This window comes from Patiria miniata, unplaced genomic scaffold (genome assembly GCF_015706575.1).
Source record: "Patiria miniata isolate m_02_andy unplaced genomic scaffold, ASM1570657v1 HiC_scaffold_9, whole genome shotgun sequence".
NCBI classification, from domain to species: Eukaryota; Metazoa; Echinodermata; class Asteroidea; order Valvatida; family Asterinidae; genus Patiria; species Patiria miniata.
In genome coordinates this window covers 26,064,772-26,084,304 of record NW_024037076.1, presented here as the reverse complement: position 1 = coordinate 26,084,304, position 19,533 = coordinate 26,064,772, and the positions used below count along the sequence as shown (strand labels likewise).

The window sequence follows — 19,533 nt, the reverse complement described above, 5'->3', positions numbered from 1 at the left end:
AGTATAAACGCTGCAGACAAACGCTTACACAACTTAGCCAAAACTTGTTGCATGTATTGTTTTTGAGTTTGTACAGTCTTAATTTATAAGGGACAGTGCCTTTCAAATCGACGTAGTTTTATACACACGCAGCATTCTCGGTGTTGTCCGATGGTTTGCGAGAACAATTCACAAGCTTACACTAGTGGCCTCGAACCCACGACCTCCTGCTTACTAGTGCAGACGTCTTACAACTCGACCACCGAGCTTGCCGGGACCGGCTGGCTGGTTCGAATCTGATATAGCAGCGGGTACCGCAACCAATCACTATGAACTATAGGCCTACCATTAAGAGTTACTATGGCTTTGAAATTTAAACTCGCATGGAACTGCGAAGCAAGCTGTGTTTGCGAAATGTGAGTGCCGTCAAAAGTTTCATTCCAAAGGTTTGTTCTAACATTCAAATACATTCATTCAGCTTTTGTATCCCTTGTGGAGACTTTATCGGCCTTTTTCATAAACATTTAACGTCAAAATTAAATATCATGAGAATAACATCGTGTTTGTTTCCAGTTTTACAACATGATATGCAATTGATAGACGGCTGGACGGAGTTTAAAAATTATTAGATTGAAATGTCCATTAGTATATTCGTAAGCCATGTAAATATGCTTATTGGTATTGGAAAACTACTTGACGATGTCTTTTTTCTGACCTATTTTTTCTTCTTTTTGAAATACAATACGGAGCTCCTGTTAATCATTCCTTCATCCCCAAAGATTAGTGGTAAATGCCACTTCTAAAATGTATCAAATAATGTTTGACATCTTAATAATTATGATCAATCGAAGAGAGGAAAAATCAATGTTTTGTTTCGAAGTATTTCATTTCTGACTATTACCCCACCGCACGAGCCCCCTGACACCGCACCTGCTAGTGAAATAATTTATCGATTAACTCGTTTCGGCATTCCATCCAAAAATGAATGGGAAAAACCTGTCAACTTCTGTTTGGGAATGCTTTCCAATGGCACTGCCCCATAACCCTGAAACACTCAGAGTACACGCTGAAGATTGAAGACAAATAAAACTAGTGAAACCGAACACTTCATGTCATTTTTCATGATGTACGGCTACATGTATTTCATTGTCTTTGATCTAAGCCAGGCCGCTCCGAGTGTCTGCAAGTTTGCAGTGGCGCTATCCGCATGCGCAAAGAAGCTGTTTCCCATGGAGAACATTTATTCAAAACAAACAGTGCAAACATGAACTTGTCAAGTAGCAACAGTCAAGCAAAACTGAGCAGGTCATTTTTACCACTAACTTAATTCGTTTATAAATAATGAGGAATTTAGCGCCAGCAACGCTAACTGAATACATGCATAGGTACAATGTAGGCCTACACCTCAAGTGGTTTTGTTTGATTTTGTGGATTTTTCATTCACACAAATCTTCAATAATTTTCGTCCAATGGTAGACAAGGCTTCAGATCCTTACCTCCAAAACATTCACTCTCAACGGTATCCTTATTCAGAAATTGATGTTCTCTCATAAAAAAAAACCCCACCTCCAACCGAAAAGGGTTAAAAGGAATCTGGACCGTTCCTTTTCGGAAGTCCATCACCGTGACTGTCCAACCTTGTCGGCACTGGCTTTGGGTTTAAAAAGCAATTTACAATGCGGCACAAGTAATGAAGACTGAAACCTGACAACAACACAACTGATGAAACATTGTGGCGACGGAAATTTACGTTCGTTGTTTGAGTTTCCATAGCTTTCCTAGTCAAATAATGAACATGATTTTGACCGATTCTTACTGGCCAGCCGACTCAATTGCCTTATCAAGTTCGACTGTCTCCCAATCAAATCTCAATCTGTTTTCATTTTTATTTTACCTTTTTCAAAAAAGCTTCATGTCACACGCTGCCAGACTGTTGTGCCCATCAAAAATAATTTAACATAATTATGAGGCTTTCAAAGTGTCATTTTAAAATGTAGATATCTTCTTGATTTGTAATAATATCTAGTGCATTTATCATTTCATGTCACAGACTCAATCAGACGTATACCTACTATATAGTCTCCAAAACAAGGCGTTTAGTTCGTTGTGAGAGCTTTTGACAGGCATCGGAAATCGCACTTGAGTATTGAGCCCGAAGCGTAGCAACGCTCTAGCCTACTCTTCCGATCGCACTCAAGACTACCGTTGCAATGTCAAGATTGAGTATGGAGTCGAGAGCTCTTCAAAATCGTTTAATTTTTCAGCTTTTGTCTTGTGTTGAGCGCACTGGTTCGATCTGATAATGATATTTAAGGTTGTGGGAATTTTTAGGATCGCAATTGAATGAAAAAAATAATTTTCCCCGGACGCTATTCTTATCTGTTATTTATTGATTTTCGTTCAATTGGCATTTTAAATGTCACTCAGGAAATTTGCTTCTGTTTTGTCATTGTTTCCCAGTTTCTTTTCAATTTTCCTTCATTTTTTTTTCTTGACAGCAGATCAGTTATTTGTCTGTGGTACCGAAAAGATTCCCGTTTTGTAATTAATCGCGACAGGTGATCAAAATGGTGATGACGAAATATCTGAAGTCAATACTCTCTCCAAACTCATCCTTGCATGAAGGACAACTTCCGACGCAACGGCTCGACTTTCAAGGTGCCCAGCGCAGCAGGCAGAGAGAAATAGAGAGAGATAAACCCAAGCAAGCCGAAAAGTGTTCCCAACTGTGCCTGAATCTGTTAGTATTTCCCTGACACATGTTCATGACCACAGGCTAGGCAATATTAAAGATCAGTCAACGGTTTTGTCCATTTTTTTCCCTCCATCTCAAGCCGACCGATCCGGACCTCTCTTCCCCTGCATCCACGCCGTGTCTGCAGACTCCGTGTACGGCGCATTAACGACAACACTGCGTAATCATCCATCATAAATTTCACCCCAGAATAAATGCTAAGCTATTCTGCCGTGTTTTCTTTTCATTTGCCATTACTAGCCAGTGTTCCTGTATAGCAAATATGGTCCTTTGGCCTATTACCGCGGTAACTCTAAGAACACACACAACAAACACGGGCGGGTTTTGTGCAGAAATTGCGTGCCATATGGTCAGCGTTGGGCCGGGCGGGCTGCCGGTCGGCGCGCGTAGTCACTCGACCAAGTCGCTCGTGTTAATTGACGACCTATCATTTCCAGTCAAAAGAGAACGGCATGAAAGCATTATGTCACGTTTGTTATTGTCGTTGCGTGTCATTTGGGCCTTCTTTCCCCTAGTCTCAGAAGTATCGAACAGCGTGTTCAAGCTAAACATACAAGCTGTGTTGCCTCCCTGTTAGCTTGTCACGAGACACGCTGAAGTCACATCATCGGTATTTCAAGATCTGCGACTTGCTCCCCCACCGTCTATCACACCGCATCCCCCCATCATGTCCCCCCGTTGGGATGCGCCCTGATCCCAGTCTAGCCCTTCACTATTTTACGGTCTGAAACGATTCGCTGCGGCGCTAATCGACGATTCACGGTGCCCTAGTGAGAGGGGTGTCTGATCGGAATTTAAATTAGCATAATTATATATTCCCTTGAACCATTTATCATGCAGACAACTTACGTTTTGAAGTTTTTCCCATCCATCCTGACTGCATATCTGAGGTAATCTTGCCAGTAATTTTTGTAGTACATTTTTTTACTTTGATTATTAAAATTTGCACAGTTGGTCACAGATGGGTGGTCGTATTGGTGTACAAAATATGGTAAAATCAAGTAAAAGTGGCGCGCTTTCAATTCAGTGATTTTTTTAAATTGAATTCTCCGACCACGAGGCCAAAGACCACTAATCGAAATTAATAAATTGTCCAGGAATTTCAACAATTCATTGCCAGGACCAGAGGCTTACACTCGTTTTAAGATCGGTCCTGGTTTCTTGACCAAACATAGAGAGACAGGATTGGAAAAGAATTAGACATAGTTTTCCTTTTGAAGTTTTTTACGTCTGCCAACTGTTTAAAAAATACGGCCAAGTATAGCGGGGCCCATTTTCACTTCAACTGAGTCGCTTTTGATTGTTTGCTTGCCGTGCCTGCACTCCTCGACTCGCTCGGTTACCAGAGAGGCAAGTGCTTGTCGCTAAATGGCCCGATCTTGAGTTGAAGTATTCAGTGTGCGTAGCAACAATGCTGCACTCTCCATGGGACCTCTAGGGGTGGCAAGTGGGACACCGTCCTCTCAAAAAGATAAAAGGATTAGACCCAAGCCACGCCCCTGATCCTCCACGCCTATACATCGCCATCTCGTGTACAGAGTTCCCCCTGGTATTGGTCCCCTATCGCCTGTCTTGGTATAATTCACAAGTGTTTGCGTTTTGGTTTGGGCGTGGAGAGTGACGATAATTATCATATGCACACAAGATTTTAAGCAGATATGTAAGATGTCTGATTTGACTGTTTATAGGACAATATTAGATTAAGGAAGGTGTGTGTATGCTTTGCAAGGCATACTCGAGTACTGGGTTAATGTTTTGACTCAAGGAAAGTTGTAATCTTTCATTAAATTTTGATAGGTATGTTACATTAATGTGAATACGATTGCAGGCCTCAAAGTTCTATCCGATAATTGTCGGATGTTTGCCTCACAAATTCCCGCTTCCTAGCAATCTTTTTCGGTTGTATGAAAAGAAGGAACAATTTCATCTTTTGTCCAAACCCTTTCTTTTTAGCTTGATCTAATTATCTAAGATGCACTAAAATACATGTACAAACAAATCATGGACTTGAATTGAATTTTGCGGCGAATGACGTCAAAACTTTGGCATTGACGAAAAATTCACGACTGTGGTACGTGGTTATGGTGTGTTTATTTTTCTCGCAATTCGTCCCATAAGTGGTTTATTCCTAAATATCCGGATTTTTTTTTTCTTCAGCGAAGCACCAAGTGATTATAAAGTAAACATGGTTCACCGCAAGGTCCACCGGAGCATAAGGGCATCTGCTACCGGGTTAGTTGGGACGAGTTCAACGGCGGCAATGACTGACCGTGCCCCGCTGAATCTTTTCAAGGGGTCAAGGATCTCGGACGGCCCAAACCTGGACTTTCTCAAACTCGAATTGAAAAGAAATCAAATTGTATATCATTTTCATAATCTGCTCATTAGTTGTATGGGGGATTAGCAGTCCTACCCATCCGTCATATATCTGTTGCGTTTTCGGGCGAAGCTCTTTTTTTTGTTGGGGGGGGGGGGGCAATGGAGGTCCGAAGTCGCAGGATATTTACCTTGTTTGTCCATGGTTTGTCTGACTCCCGAATACCGGAGGATAGTTGCTAAATTGCGGCCTGTCGAGTCTTTGTTGTACGCCCGTTGCCTTCTGACGAAGGCCTTACCGAGTTTATGATGCATACACAGCGAGAAGTGCCGGCGGCGTTGCACCCATCTGTCGGGCTAAAGTCAGACCGTCGCCTGCGACTTGCGTACGGTAGGCTAGCACGCGTGGGGAAAGGTCTACACGCGGTCGTTGTATCCTGGCAATGTCAGTCGGGGAGAAAAAAAAGACAGGATTAGAAAATATCGAGTGGATTTTTTTTTTAGAAGGGAGAGACCCTGAGGAAAAATGGACCCAGACATTGTCTATAATACATAGTGATGGGCTTAACTGATGATTTTGGTTTGTGGTGAGTTTGTTTGTTGACGAAATTTATCGGAAGATTGTGAAATTCCAAAACAAAGAAACACTAAAATGCTATAACTTGCCTTAAATGTTATCGTTCACCTTCGAGTCTATTGATTTCTCCACTAATTGCCTCTATCAAGCATACGACAGTTTACGATACACTGATAGTCTCATTAACACGCCTAATTAATTCATCTCTTCTCATCATTGGGACCACCTGTTTCAAAAATAAACCATGGCTCCCTTCCTCCCTATCAAAGCATATGCCCTGTTTTATCTCTCAAGTGTACCACAGGGACAGATATATCTTAGCCCTGAAAAGATAATTAAGATCCATTTTAGACGTGATAGCTGTATTTCGCGACCCTTAATAAGACTCGTAATTGGTGGAGCAACGCGCACATGTCGCGTAGAGACACTGGAATAATTAGGGTCGTTGTGTTTACGTAACCTCCTCCAGGGAGAACGAAGGATCCATAACGAGCTGTAGACACGCGACCGCCTCGCGACTTTACGATCGCCTCATTAAAAAGAATAAAAAAATCTACCCTAGTGAAATCACGACCTGTGTTCTTCAATGACTAAGTGTATTTGTCAATGAGCGGAATTAAGGTTTTAATGAGCAAAAATAAGGGCCTGATTTAGAGGAAATATCCAGTAATGAGTGATACTTATGATAAGTGTTTACTCGATACTTGAAGATAATTGTGAAAAGGGACGCTATATCTTTAGAAGCCATCGTTTCCAAAAATCAAAGTATCGTTACAAACAAGTGTTTTCATAAATTAGATGTAGAATGTTTTGGAGAATTTTTTAAGCATTCAAAAGTTTAATCATGGCACAGAAGTGAGTGGGCTTTCAGAAAAAGTAGTCTTCAAATTCACAAATTTACTCTCCGGTACTTGTGAACCAAAACCCAATATAAAAATCCACATCTCAGCAAAGCAATGTCCATCGAAAATCATGGTATTTTTCTCATTTCAATACATTTTTCGGTTCACTGTTTTACCTTCGGAGGTACATGCAACCACGACTGCCCTGGTGATTGTTGTTATATGACCCGAGGTGTAACGACGTCACACTAAACGCTAACGGCACCAAAATCCCGCCAAAAGGATGACGGAGTTGCGATTTGTCGGTTTCATTATTTTGATCACACTGGTCTAGTCCCCAGACGACCCCTATGCACTGATAGCGTTTTTCACACCTCGTTTAAAGGGATTCATATTTCGCTGGTATTCCTTGATTACAACCGTACAATTGGAGACAGGATATGTAATGGATACCATCGACCTTTAAATAATTACGTCCCACGTTCGTTACAATGAGTTTTATCAATTAATCAAAATTAAAATTATTTCTTTCAGTAATGTACATTAATAATTTGTAATAAATTGGGCAAATCACTTCTTATTGATTATGTTTATTTTTGCCGACTTATAAGCTCATTATTCAAATATTTAAATAAAAAACATGGCGCCTTTTGCGTAAACGCCACAAAGAGTTTAAAAGGGTGCTAACATAGACATTCGGTCTTGAGAATCTCTCGAGGAATGTTTTGATATCGGTGTGACTGGGAGAGTAACCTTTAAGTCCGCTTTGGTGTGATTTATCCATCAGCACGTAATATGTTGTAGCGGAGTTTAATTTCCCCGCCGGTGGTTACATGGGAATTCTCGTCTTCCTTCGGTTATTAGGGCGGCAGTTTCAAAGGGAAATGTCTTAAGTCTTGCCCTGCACCTTTATGCAAAGTTCCGAAGAGGAAATTAATTACACTTTCAAGAAATTGCATTTACTTGATCAAGACTGGACGTTCGGTCATCTGTTTTGGAGTAGAGGCATCTTAAGAACCAGTTGGCATTTATGTTGGGGGAAAAAACTCTTAGGTCGAAACTCTTCTACCCATACCGACCAATCAAAATCATACAGACCAAAATGTGAGTCTTATTTATTCATAATGTTGTACCTCATCATGTCCTTGAAAGGAAAAGAAAGAGATGTGGCGTAAAGAATACAGAAATACGAAGGTTCTCCTCTGCAAAAGTTGATTTCACAATTTGTTTTCATGCAGTGCACACTTAAATGAAAGTCGAAGTTATATAGGAACATTAGAACAATTTTCGAGAAAAAAAGGCCATTTAAAATACCGGAACATTATCTCTGTTGAATCAACTTGAATGAGACTTCAAACAATCAAGCGAAGGCAGCGAGATTGAGAATGAATGTCCGCGGGCGAATCGCGTTCGATTCCCCGTACACCACTTCAAAAATCACTGGCCCAATGATCAATCGTAAAATGGTCTCATGAAAATGACGTCCACACAGTATCCGTGCCCCAACGCGGTCGGCCTCGGCCGTTCTCCCCGTGATTTCAACCCCCTTCGGTTCTCCTTCGACCCGCTGCGGGCAAGACACACCAGCTGTTCCGTATTTATACCGCCTTTTCCCTCCGTATCCACTAAGCCAGGGCTTCGTCACGGATTCGGGGTGTCTTCCCTTCTCTGTGTTTCGCTCAGCGTGCCGCGGCGTGGCGATGGCGGGGAAGTCACAACTCGCGCGCCGCGTTCCACCGTCCATCAGTTCAAAAAGCCGCCGTCTCAAACTCCGTGAGATGATGATGACCCGAGATATGTAGGAAACACGCCCGATTTAGCCCGCTCTTCAAGCGAAGACGCAACTAGAAAAAAAAAGAAGAAGAAGCGTGTTGGATGTGTCCCGCTGAGATGGATTATCAGTACGGTTGTAAGATTGGAAATTGTGATGAAATTGAGAGGGTGACTGCTTCATCTCAGAGAGGGCTGGGGTACGGGAGAGAGGGAGAGGGTATAGGTACAAAAGAGATGGACGGAGACAAGGAAGGCGGCATCATTGAGTAAAAAGACACTCACCAAGATGAAGCAGTAATAACATGAATTGATTGATGATTGGATTAATGGATTAAAGTAAGCCATCTTGTTTTATCGTTGTGTATTACCCAGAAGCGATTTTCCTTAAGCAATCATAACTTAGTGTATTTGTTCTGGAGGTTGATGATGCGCTAATTAGGAAGCGAACTTCAAACGATAAATACGTCTCAAATATATTTAATATAGGGCCTACATAATTAGAACATTATTGTTGCTTTCAGTAAGTTTATATTTTCACATTCCCTCATCGGCTTGATAACACTGCCATGAGTATAGCGATTTCACCGTTGAAAAATACACCAAAAAATCTTCAGCAATATGACGATTCCATAGCTCTGCCGACCCCTACAAGTTCCCACATCTTTATAAAAATATATGTTTCCGTCCATTTGCCTCTCTGACTGAATCTTTATCATTTTCCATTACAATGTTCGAATGTTTCGTAGTACTTTATATCAAACTCAAAGTTACTTTTTATCGTGTTTGACTCAAGTATAGGCCCCGATAATTTTTCGACCAGAAAATACATTCAGTAAAAAGTGCAGATTCGTATACAAAGCTGATGAAGTTCTGTCATTCGATACTATGCATGAACTTTAATTTATAGGTGGTTTTTTGCATCAAATGGACCCTCATTCTTGCAAACGCAAACTCGTCAATATATCTCGTGTGAATGCGGTATCAACCCGAGCAATACAAATCACATACTTCATTCGACAAAGGGAAATCATTTTTCATAACTCGGCCCAGGTGCGACTAGGTCCCATTTGGGAATAGCCTGGCATGGGGTGAGCATACAACACACACACTGGTGCTGCCAGGTCTGATCACTGACTCAGCTATTGGGAAGGGTCCTCAGGCTTCCTAATTGAAAACATTCTTCGGGAGAGGGGTCGTCGACTTTTTATGACATGATTTCACTGGATCTGAAAATGATCCGTTTCTGCAATTCTGTTCTGGAAACTGACCAAATGGCCGAATTATCTTGGTCCCTTAATTCAGAATATACTGCCCTTTTCTTTGTTTAGATTTTACCCACATAGTGAACCAGCATTGGGCGTAAAACTTAAACGAAATACCCTCCTAAAATCAACATCATGTTATTATGATATGACTTTCCAAATTCCAACACGTCTTCTATATCCTTTGAATACTCGCGTGAGATCTGTGAAATGTTGCTTCAGTTACGGTTGGTCCGTATGGCGCCACCAACGTTACTCTTGCAATCACGGTAAAGTTTGTAATACTAGCAGAAATGATCTAGGCCCGTGCTCTCCTTTCTACACAACGATATTATACTAAGGGTGCGAGTTTCTGAAATAATTGTTTTGTGGTTGAAAGAGAAAAGGGACAGGGAGATTTTTGGGCCAAGATTAGATTTCTGCCGAAAGTAGTTGTTATTGTAAATTTATGCGCGCGACGCCTAGCTCGCAATTTCCTCTTTGAGCCGAGGTGGTGGAGTTTAGTGATAATCCTCAATTTCGCTGTAAAAACAATAATTCAAGTCAGTGAGGAGTACTTCCGTTTCTATGCAACCAATACTTGGTATGATTCGAGCTTCGGAAATCACGAATTGAAAGCCCGCGAATTTGGTTGATGATTTTTGGGAGTGGCGGTTCGTTATTAAAAATGGGAGTCTTAAAGGAAATTCATCATTAATCCGTTTAACACCGTGCAATATCGCAGATCTCGGATTAAAGGCGAAACGAGTAGTAATGTGCTGGAAGGCACTTGTGGGGAGTCAAACAGGAAAATTGACCCCGACTGCCGAGAAATATAAATTCCTGTCTTGTGTATGAAGGTTTTGACCCGCGATCGCAACTTGATCTTGAGGTACGGGAAACGAGCGGTTTCTGCGCGGGGCGCGGAGAGGCGCTTGGCCAGGAAATGGGTCCAATTTCCCCCACGGCTGAAGTGTCTTGGCTCTGGGAGTTGGCGGAGTCCCACACGGACTGCAGTGCAGGAAGTCACGAGGGGACAGACTACCGTGTCGAGGACTCTTGTGCTAGGGGGCTGGCGGCTCGATGGGACGGTGGGTGAGGCAACTAGCGATACCTCAATTAAACCGTTCCGGGGGAATCACGTTGTCCGGACCCACGCTGACCGAAGCTCGACTCAGGCTCTTGATGGCAATTCGCAAGCAAGCGGAACGATAAAATCGCTGGAAAAACACTCTGCTCGGTCGCTCTTTTCCACTTCAAATGCCTCGGTATTTTCTTTGCCCTCTTCCCACCGTCTTTTTTCAACAACAATCCAACATTTTGCGGTTCTAAAATTTCCACGGTTCTTGAAAGTTGTACATGTGTGAAGAAGTTTGATAACCAAGGGAATTCAACCGAGTGTTTAAATTGCAATTTTTGGGGGCGAAGAAGAAGAAAACTTGAACAGGTCCCGAACCCTTTCAAAATGTCCGAACGTTAAAAGGGATAAGAACGCAATCTACAAGCTCGCTGCCTTAAGGAATTACCAATCGAACTTATGAGCGAAAAGAAAACAAGTTTAAACAGTCAACGGTGAGAAACAAAAACATACTTCTGCTTTACGAATTCCCAAAACGATTTCTACAAGCCCTTCTCTTTTTAAACACGCGTCTGAATAAACAAACAAAAACAACTAATGTGATAAAAAGAAAACATTACTGTTTTATCTTTCTTTTAACAAAGCTAACCCCGAAATTTAAAACCAAACATGTCACTAATTCCCAAGTGTTTAACGAGGGAAATTCCCTGATGTTGTAAGAAGCACAACGGCATTCACAGACATTATCCAAACGGGAAACTAGGGCAGCACTGAACTTTTTGACACGATCACAGTTCTATCATAAAGTTTCTTTCGTTTCTGGAATTTCTCATCTTTAAAAAAAAATTTGTCTCGGGGTAAATATAAAGTGTCAAACACAAAATGGGGGGAAAAATCAGTATGAATTTTTTTCATCTAATTTTCAACAAATACAGTTTTCCGGAGTCGTCAAACCAAAATGAATTGATTTTTGCAGATTTGTGTCGACATTTAACAGATTTGTGTCGACATTCAGTCAACATTATCTTTTATTGTAACTAAAGAAATTCGCAGATTTGTCTTAAAGTTCAAAGAACCAACATAACCCTGACACTATTACCCATTGGCCGAAACCTTTTGTGGCGTGTGGACCATAGCCCCGCCCATATTTGAATTGTGTACATGTTTAACAGTGTTTTGACCAAGCTATCATGGTCACCTGACCAAAGGTCGTGATGTTATTGGTCAATGTGCATTTTTGTATCGATTGACCAGGCAGGAAAGGTCCATTCCGAGATACTGATTAGAAAATATCAAATTTTCATTGCTGTGATTTTTTGTTCTGATTATGTGAATTCAATCCCTCAATGTTATGCCGCGGGATACTTACACCACATGTTGTAAGGACTATTCTGCCAAAATGAATAGATCATCCAACTGGACTCGATAGAACAAGTAGGAGAACACCCATCAACCTACATAACTCAATAACTATAAGCTCTAAGGGTGACGAGAAGCATGACTTACCAATAACGCCCTCTGTTGACTTGAAAAGGAAACTGGCAGCCACTTCAGCTTTTCAACCGGCCTTCGTTTACAAGTATAGTCCAAAAACATAATTTCGAAATCTTAAAGTAAAAAAATAGATTTTGATGAACAATGAAAGAGTGTGTACATTACAAAAAGTTCCAAGGGCGAGGCAATTTTTTTTAACAATAAAGACGTTGGGACTGAAAACTCGTCATCAACTGTAACCGTTGATGGCGCTGTTCAAATTTAATGATAGTTATTCAATTAATGTTTAAGTTAATAGGTACGGTTTGTTTCTCTCTTTAGTGACCGCTTTGCCTCCTCCTGCGGACCTGACCGGCTATAATATAAAAAAACAAAATATTTTTGATGCGACTTCTTTGGAATTATAAATGTGATATAATTATTCAGTTGAGTTTATGGACGATTGAGCAGAGTTCCTCTTTAAGACTGATGATATACAGGCTTAGTCTGTACCTCAAGTCGTACGTCATCAATGTCAGCTTGGAATTGAAGGCTACTTCATCATGTCCGCTCCCAGTAGGATGGTTCTATTGTCTTCCCTGACGCTTCGTTTCCTCTCTCGTAGATTCCTTCAGAGGGTAGAGCCCTGTGATATATGACGCAATCCTGACCTACCTTTGCACTGAAGGGCCAGGTAGAAGTCGGGGCATGAGATCACAATGTACACGCCTACAGTGAGCAGTGATACAAATAAGTTCGACAATGCATCGTCACTGTCCCTGTTTCAGGTTAACACGCCTATCTACCTTCCCAGGAACTGCGTTTTACCCAACCCCTCCCACCCCAAGCACACCTTGAGAATCCGGAGGCATTCTCGCACTCTTAGTCGCAAGACCGACTATCTCGATATGTATTGTTTCGCACCACTTTTTGAGTGTGGAATTGCTAGCAAGAGAATAGGATCTCCAAGGAAATTTGAGGGTACGGTTACCCCTCCCTATCAACCAAAGGAGAACTGAGGCAATCTTACATGATTCCTTTTTCTTGGCAAGGCGTAACAATTCCGCATGTCCGTTTCCTAGAACTACATTTACAAAAAGATGTCATAGTTTTTGAAGAGTAATGTTCTGTCAATTTGTCAAAGTTTGCCAAAGCTGAGCTAGATTATTGACGACCATTTGAAAACAGAAACAAAATGTATAGCCTATAGGTTCTTCTTTTTAAAATTTGCACAAAGCTTTTCAATTTTAGCCGAAACCTGTTAAAAATGTTTTAAAATTGGACCATCACTAAGCAAAATTGTGCCATGATTGTGCACACATGGTCATGATTGTTCCGTTTGACGCACAACTCGGCAAGAAAAATGTCACAATAATCGGCCAGTGGTCCCAATTATGCCAGAGCTAAAGTTCCACCCGTGCCCTGGGCTCAACTGAGTGGATGTCGAACTAAAAACAATAGCCTTGGGCCAAAGACTCGGCGCTACCACTCGTCGAGGATTACAAAGGATTACCAGAAATGTCTTCAAGTCGAGTTTACCTGTCGTTCCTGCTTAAGGCTTGCTCGCGTTCCGGCGTGCCTGGATGCTGCCCGCCCTCTAGAGCATTGAGTCATCTTTAGAGTTTTACCTGTGCCATCTTTGCTACGTATCGTAGCAGGTGGTTTTCATTTAGAGACCTCCTTTTTTTGCCTTTTTTTACCTTTCTTCAACTGGTGATCATCATCATCCCTCCATCATTACTGCGTATCTCTCAACGCTCAGGTTATGAGTAAAAAATGCGATGTTTTATTACACCCGCCCGGCCGTTAGTCTATGTAATAGACCCCGTCCCTGGCGAAGCCGCCAAACTAGGAGACTTGGCTCCGTCGATAATGGTGATACTCAGACAACCCGGCCGTGCCATCGGCAAAAGAAGTGGGGTTATTGTTTTTGTGAAGAGGGGGGGGGGGGGGGGGATTAGACTTGATGACAAGTCGTTAGATATCGTATTTTGTCCGTGAACTTCAGTCGAACAACATCGGCGCGGCTGGTATAAAACTAGCACGTAGTCATTACCATTACAAAAGCACCGTAATTGCCAGAAACGCTATAAACTTTGGCTTCACACTCGGGCGATTTGTTCAAGGGCGGAGCCCCGAATTTTTTAGGATTTTACTGGAAGAGATTATCTTTTATGTTCTGTAAAATAATTCCCCCGGGGTTGTTCAGTTGAAAGTCAACAAGAAGTAGGCTACAATCCGTAGCTACTAATAATTGGAGGGAAATGACCAGTTTTATTAAAAAGATACACATTTCGCAGATTGAATGTACCATTCACACACGAGTTAAAAAGAAATATAAAGAAATGTTTGACTTTAATATGTAGAATTGAAATTGTAGGAAATAATTCCTCATTGTGATAGATGCCTTATGCCTTACTGAGGTCACCTCAAGCTCCGCCCCGAGGATATTTTTGAGAGATTTTAAGGGGATCGAAGTGTCATCCGCAACATCAGCCGACATTTAAAGAAGAAAAAAAAGCCGCGTCGCCGCACCACTTTGGGGCAAGCTCCATACCAGATTCCCAAGACATAATGTGGTCAGAAACATTATAAGTGGTCAGAAATTGCCTCGGATCACACACACTGCCACAGAGCATCTAGATTATTGAGTGTTCTGAGGTTCTAGGGAGGGAAAGAATTTATTCAACGAGTACAGGAAACATTTTGAGCGGTTCCAATCATCACAACTGTACAAAGATTTATTCAGTAGCCTTCTTGAAAACTTGCTGCACTTGTAAGATTGCAGCTTCACTTCTAAACCGATATATGATTATTATTTCCAATGGCCCATTCGCTCAGTTCTTTCATTTTTATTAAAATAAAAATGCTACGAGGAAGCATTAAGTGGCAAACAGAGTTGAGAGAAAACCAGCAGCCCATTTCACTTACATGTGCCATCTTTGTCGTGTCCCTGAAACAAGGACTTGACAACTTGTAGTAACATACCATATCAAAGGAACTAGTCTACTTTAGGCAGGGCCGGCCTGTTTTTTCGTCACTCAAAAATACATGCAAGTGCATGTACATGTACTAACTTTTTCTTATACCGCAGCACAGCTCTACTCGCATCTGCTTGACAAAAAGAGTTTTTTGAAAGTTTATTTTTACAAAAGTGAATCGATATGAATTGTATTGAACACTTACAAATATTTTCTCCTGACCTGTGGCCTTTATCTATTTTCTTTTTAAACAAAATTTCAAGTTATGATCAAAATTATTTTAGAGATTAATGTACATACGTGTACAAGTACACGTGTTTTGCATTGATCAGTCCATAGATAGTCTTGACAACAGAGGGCGTGCTTTACAAGAGACAGTCAATGTTCCTTCATGAGTTTCTATTAACCTGTGGCTAACGACCTTAAACAAAGAGTAATTGTGAGAACAAAATTAACATCAAACTAACATAGTATTACAATTTAAAAAGGGGTCACCATGAGCAGTTATGAAAACAAAAACTTGTCTGAAAAAAAAACAACACACACATTATTTTCCCACTAGTTTTGTGTCTATTTGTAATCCAAATTTTACTCTAAAAATATTTTAGCTGTTTCAAAATAAATAGAGTGTTGCCTTAAAGCATTTCTGGTGGTATTTTTTTATGTCAAGCTTTCAAGTAGTCATGATATAACCCAATTACTCAGCCAGTCAGCCTTTCTTAAAAAAAAAAATCAGGAAAAACACTACATGTACATGTATATGAATTCGAATTACATAGAAATACAAAATATCGTACAGCCCCTGAGCACTAATTCCCGTAGATTTGAGACGATTGAGAAGACACATTACTTGAAGACAAACGACACCTAAATGAAACTTTAAAATGACAAATCTTTAAAACCATCATATTTACAACTCGGTCCTAGAATCTACTTCACACTCTCTATATACTATCTTCCACGAGAATAAATTGTTTTAAGAATACACATTTAAATACGTAACCACTTTTACAATCGCCCCTTTACAGGTTGTTTTACAGAACACCTTTAAAAACCACTCCATATCCAAATTGGTTTCTACTGGAAAAAATGTGATCACTTATGTACAAATGTCAACACTATAAAAAGCTAGAAAACTAGGCAGGCCACTTTCCCGAATTCCTTAGTTTCCTTAATATTTTTTTATGAAATTCACCGATGCAGTGCAAAAATGTAGTCACCTTTTGCCCTTGCATCAAAAACTGCAAAACGTGTATCAAATGGAAGACTTATTTTGCAAATATTTGTCACTAAACCATGCTAAGTATTTTCGCTTTCAGTAACAAGTAGTTCTGGAAAGTAGAATATAAAAACCCAAATGTTCAATTAGGAATGTATTGCTTCCCTATTTCTATTTTAGCAGATGAATGATTAACAAAACTAAGGCTAAAACTATGAACTTTGTACAAATATGTACAGTAGGTGAAATCCAAGCTCTATTTACAATACAAATATCTCGGAGGGAAGGTGAAGACTTCGCCCTTTACTTGGAATTAGAAGTACTGATGATTGGGGGTTTTTTTACTTGTGACTTATCAATACCAATAATTTCAAAAAGTAAAATTCCACTCCTCGTTTATACTTTTACATCCTTTCCATTTCAACTAAAATGGTATAAAATGGATCTTCAAAATCCCAATATATTGGTCCAATTCATCTGCATATTATGTACGAAAACATTCAGACACTGAAGAAAATATCAAATTTAGATCACAATGATTCAATATTTTACCAGCTAGTAGATTAATGTGACAATCAAAGTCTAAAAAATGAACTGTTTGTGAAGAGACCAGTAAAAAGGAAGAAATAAATATGCTTAAATCCTCTTATCTTAATCACACTTCAATACATGTAGCAACAAATGACTCCAAAGTTTTCTGAAAATGAATGCTCTATTTGAATCTTTTTATTGAGCCTGAGATCTGCATCAGTGTAAAATGACAGATTTCAATTTTTCCTAGACCTAGTGGTTCTCCTTGTGACAGCAGGTGAAGCCTTTTTGGTGACGGTTGGAGATGCCACCTTCTTGGCTGCTTTGGAGGTTTTTGCAGCAGGTTTGGGTGTCTTGGGTTTGGATGCTGCTCTCCCCCTTGTCGCCCGCTGCTTCTTAGGAGTAGGTGAGTCGATGCTGATGATCTCTACAACAGTCTGCTTATTGGCCTTGGCTTTTGGTTTGGGGGTGGCAGTGGCCTTCTTGACAGCCCCTCTACGTGTCTTCTTGGGGCTTGGCTCGGCAATGACTGGTGATGCCGTAACCTCCTTGCTTGCCTTACTGCGTGGCACCTTCTTGGCTGGTGTCTTCTTTACTGGCGACTTGGCTGGCTTAGCTGGAGATGCTTTCTTCCTGCTTCTTCCTGACCTGGTTGTTTTGGGGGAGTCAGTAGGTGCTTCTATAACTGCTGCGGCTTCTTTCTTAGCCTTAGTTGTCTTGGCTGGGGTCTTCTTGGGAGCTGCCTTGGATTTAGCCGGTGTCTTGGCAGGTGTTTTCTGAACAGGTGCAGATTTAGAGGCTGTCTTCTTGGGGGCTACCTTGGGTTGCGCAGGAGAGCTGACGGCTTTCCTTCCACGTCCAGATCGAGTCTTCTTGGGACTGGGCTCAACAAGGACCACTTCCTCAACATCCAGGGTGGTTGCTTTCTTAGCAGGTGTTGCTTTCTTAGCGGGTGTTGCTTTCTTAGCAGGTGTTGCCTTCTTAGTGGGTGTTTTAGTTGGCTTACTTGTAGCAGCTGCTCTTCTACCTCTCTTTGCGGGAGCAGGAGTCTCGGCCTTAACAGGCGACACTATTTTCACAGTCTTCTTGGGTATTGGAGCAGTTGCCTGTTTCTTAGATCGCCCACGGGTCTTCTTAGGTGACGGTTCAACAGAAACCACTGGAGTTTCTGGAGCAGCAACTGCTTTCCTTCCTCTTGTCTGCTTCTTGGGGGTCTTTTCTTTAGCTGGTGGAGTTTTAGCCTTCTTGGCTGCAGCTCCTCTACGTCCACGCTTCGCTGGTGTTGTTGTTCCCAAAGAGTCTGCTTGAGTAACAGCCTGCTTTTTGGCAGGTGGCTCCTCAACGGGTTCAACAGCTGCTCTTTTGCCACGGGTCTGTTTCTTGACTGGAGCAGGAGATGGATCCGTGACTGCCTTGGCAGCACGTGTCTTCTTAGCAGGTGTCTTGGCTTTCTTGGCTGGGGTTTGCTTGGGTGCAGCTCCTCTCTTGGGTCTCTTTGGCTTCACAGGACTAGGTGTTGCAATTTTGGATTCTTTAACAGGTGTGTCAGCTTTCTTGGCCTTGGGCCCCGGGGTGCTTGCTTTGGTGCGCTTAGCGGGTGGAGCTGGTGATGGAGAGGCCTTGCGCTTGGTTGTCTTCTTAGCGCTAGCCTTAACAGGGGATGGGAGTTGTCGCTTAGGAGTGACAAAAAGTTCAGGTACTCCTTCGAAGTCATCATAAGGGTCAATCTTCGTGGGAGATGCGACAAGCTGCTTGATGCCACCCAACTTTGGAGACTTGGGTAAAGGCTTGGGAGTTTTCATGAGACGTGCAATACCAGAGAATTTCGGTGTCTTTTCTTCAGCAGGTGTCTTGGGTTTAGCAGGTGTTGTGTCTTTGCAGGTGTCTTGGCCTTTGCAGGTGTCTTGGCTTTTGCAGGTGTCTTGGTCATTGCAGGTGTCTTGGCCTTGCTTTAACCACCTTGCCTGTCTTCATGGGAGTCTTACTGTCCTTCAGCGGCGACACAAACTTCTCAGACATTCTCTTACCTGACATTTTGACAGCAGCCATACCAAGAATTTCGGTGTCTTTTCTTCAGCAGGTGTCTTGGGTTTAGCGGGTGTCTTTGTCTTTGCAGGTGTCTTGGCCTTTGCAGGTGTCTTAGCTTTAGCAGGTGTCTTAGCTTTTGCAGGTGTCTTAGTTTTAGCAGGTGTCTTGGCTTTTGCTTTAACCACCTTGCCCGTCTTCATGGGAGTCTTACTGTCCTTCAGCGGCGACACAAACTTCTCAGACATTCTCTTACCTGACATTTTGACAGCAGCCAGAGCAGACACTGTGACTGAGGATTTCATGGGTGTCTGCTTGGCTTTGAGTGGCGAGACCATCTTGTAAGGAGATGTGCTCTCCTTGGGTGGGCACCCTTGATGTCAGAGGTGATAGCCATGACGCCGGGCCCTTCTGGTGTGGGCATGTCCAGGGTGCATCAGCAGCAAGGACTGCTTGGATCTCTTTTTTGGTGATGGGGTCTTCATCATGTCCGCCAGGCCTGTGAAGCTGGTGTCAGCAGCAGACTGTGTTTTTGGGTGGTGCCTTCTTGAATGGTGTCTTCCTGCCCTTCTTGGGACGGACAGGTGTTTTGCGGTACGCTGAGAAACGACCAATCAGGATGGTTGCTGGAAAGAGGCCGCATGTCCAGTGCTTCAAACACCAAATGCTCTCTGAAGACGGACACAAAATAATTTAAAAAATTAATAATTGTCCATGTCCATGTCACACAATGTATGCACTTG

The 19,533-nt window shown here is 41.8% G+C and overlaps 2 protein-coding genes across 2 annotated transcripts; both read right to left on the bottom strand.

The window, feature by feature from the left end:
• Positions 1-14,746: 14,746 nt before the first annotated feature.
• Positions 14,747-18,661, bottom strand: LOC119720274 (neurofilament heavy polypeptide-like). Its single transcript, XM_038189914.1, has one exon. It carries the CDS (start codon positions 18,565-18,567, stop codon positions 17,002-17,004), a length of 1,566 nt encoding a protein of 521 aa, XP_038045842.1. The 5' UTR covers positions 18,568-18,661; the 3' UTR covers positions 14,747-17,001.
• Positions 18,662-18,730: 69 nt separating this feature from the next.
• On the bottom strand, positions 18,731-19,149 carry LOC119720276 (neurofilament heavy polypeptide-like). Its single transcript, XM_038189915.1, has one exon. The coding sequence runs from the start codon at positions 19,126-19,128 to the stop codon at positions 18,757-18,759; it is 372 nt and encodes a 123-aa protein (XP_038045843.1). The 5' UTR covers positions 19,129-19,149; the 3' UTR covers positions 18,731-18,756.
• Positions 19,150-19,533: the final 384 nt, after the last annotated feature.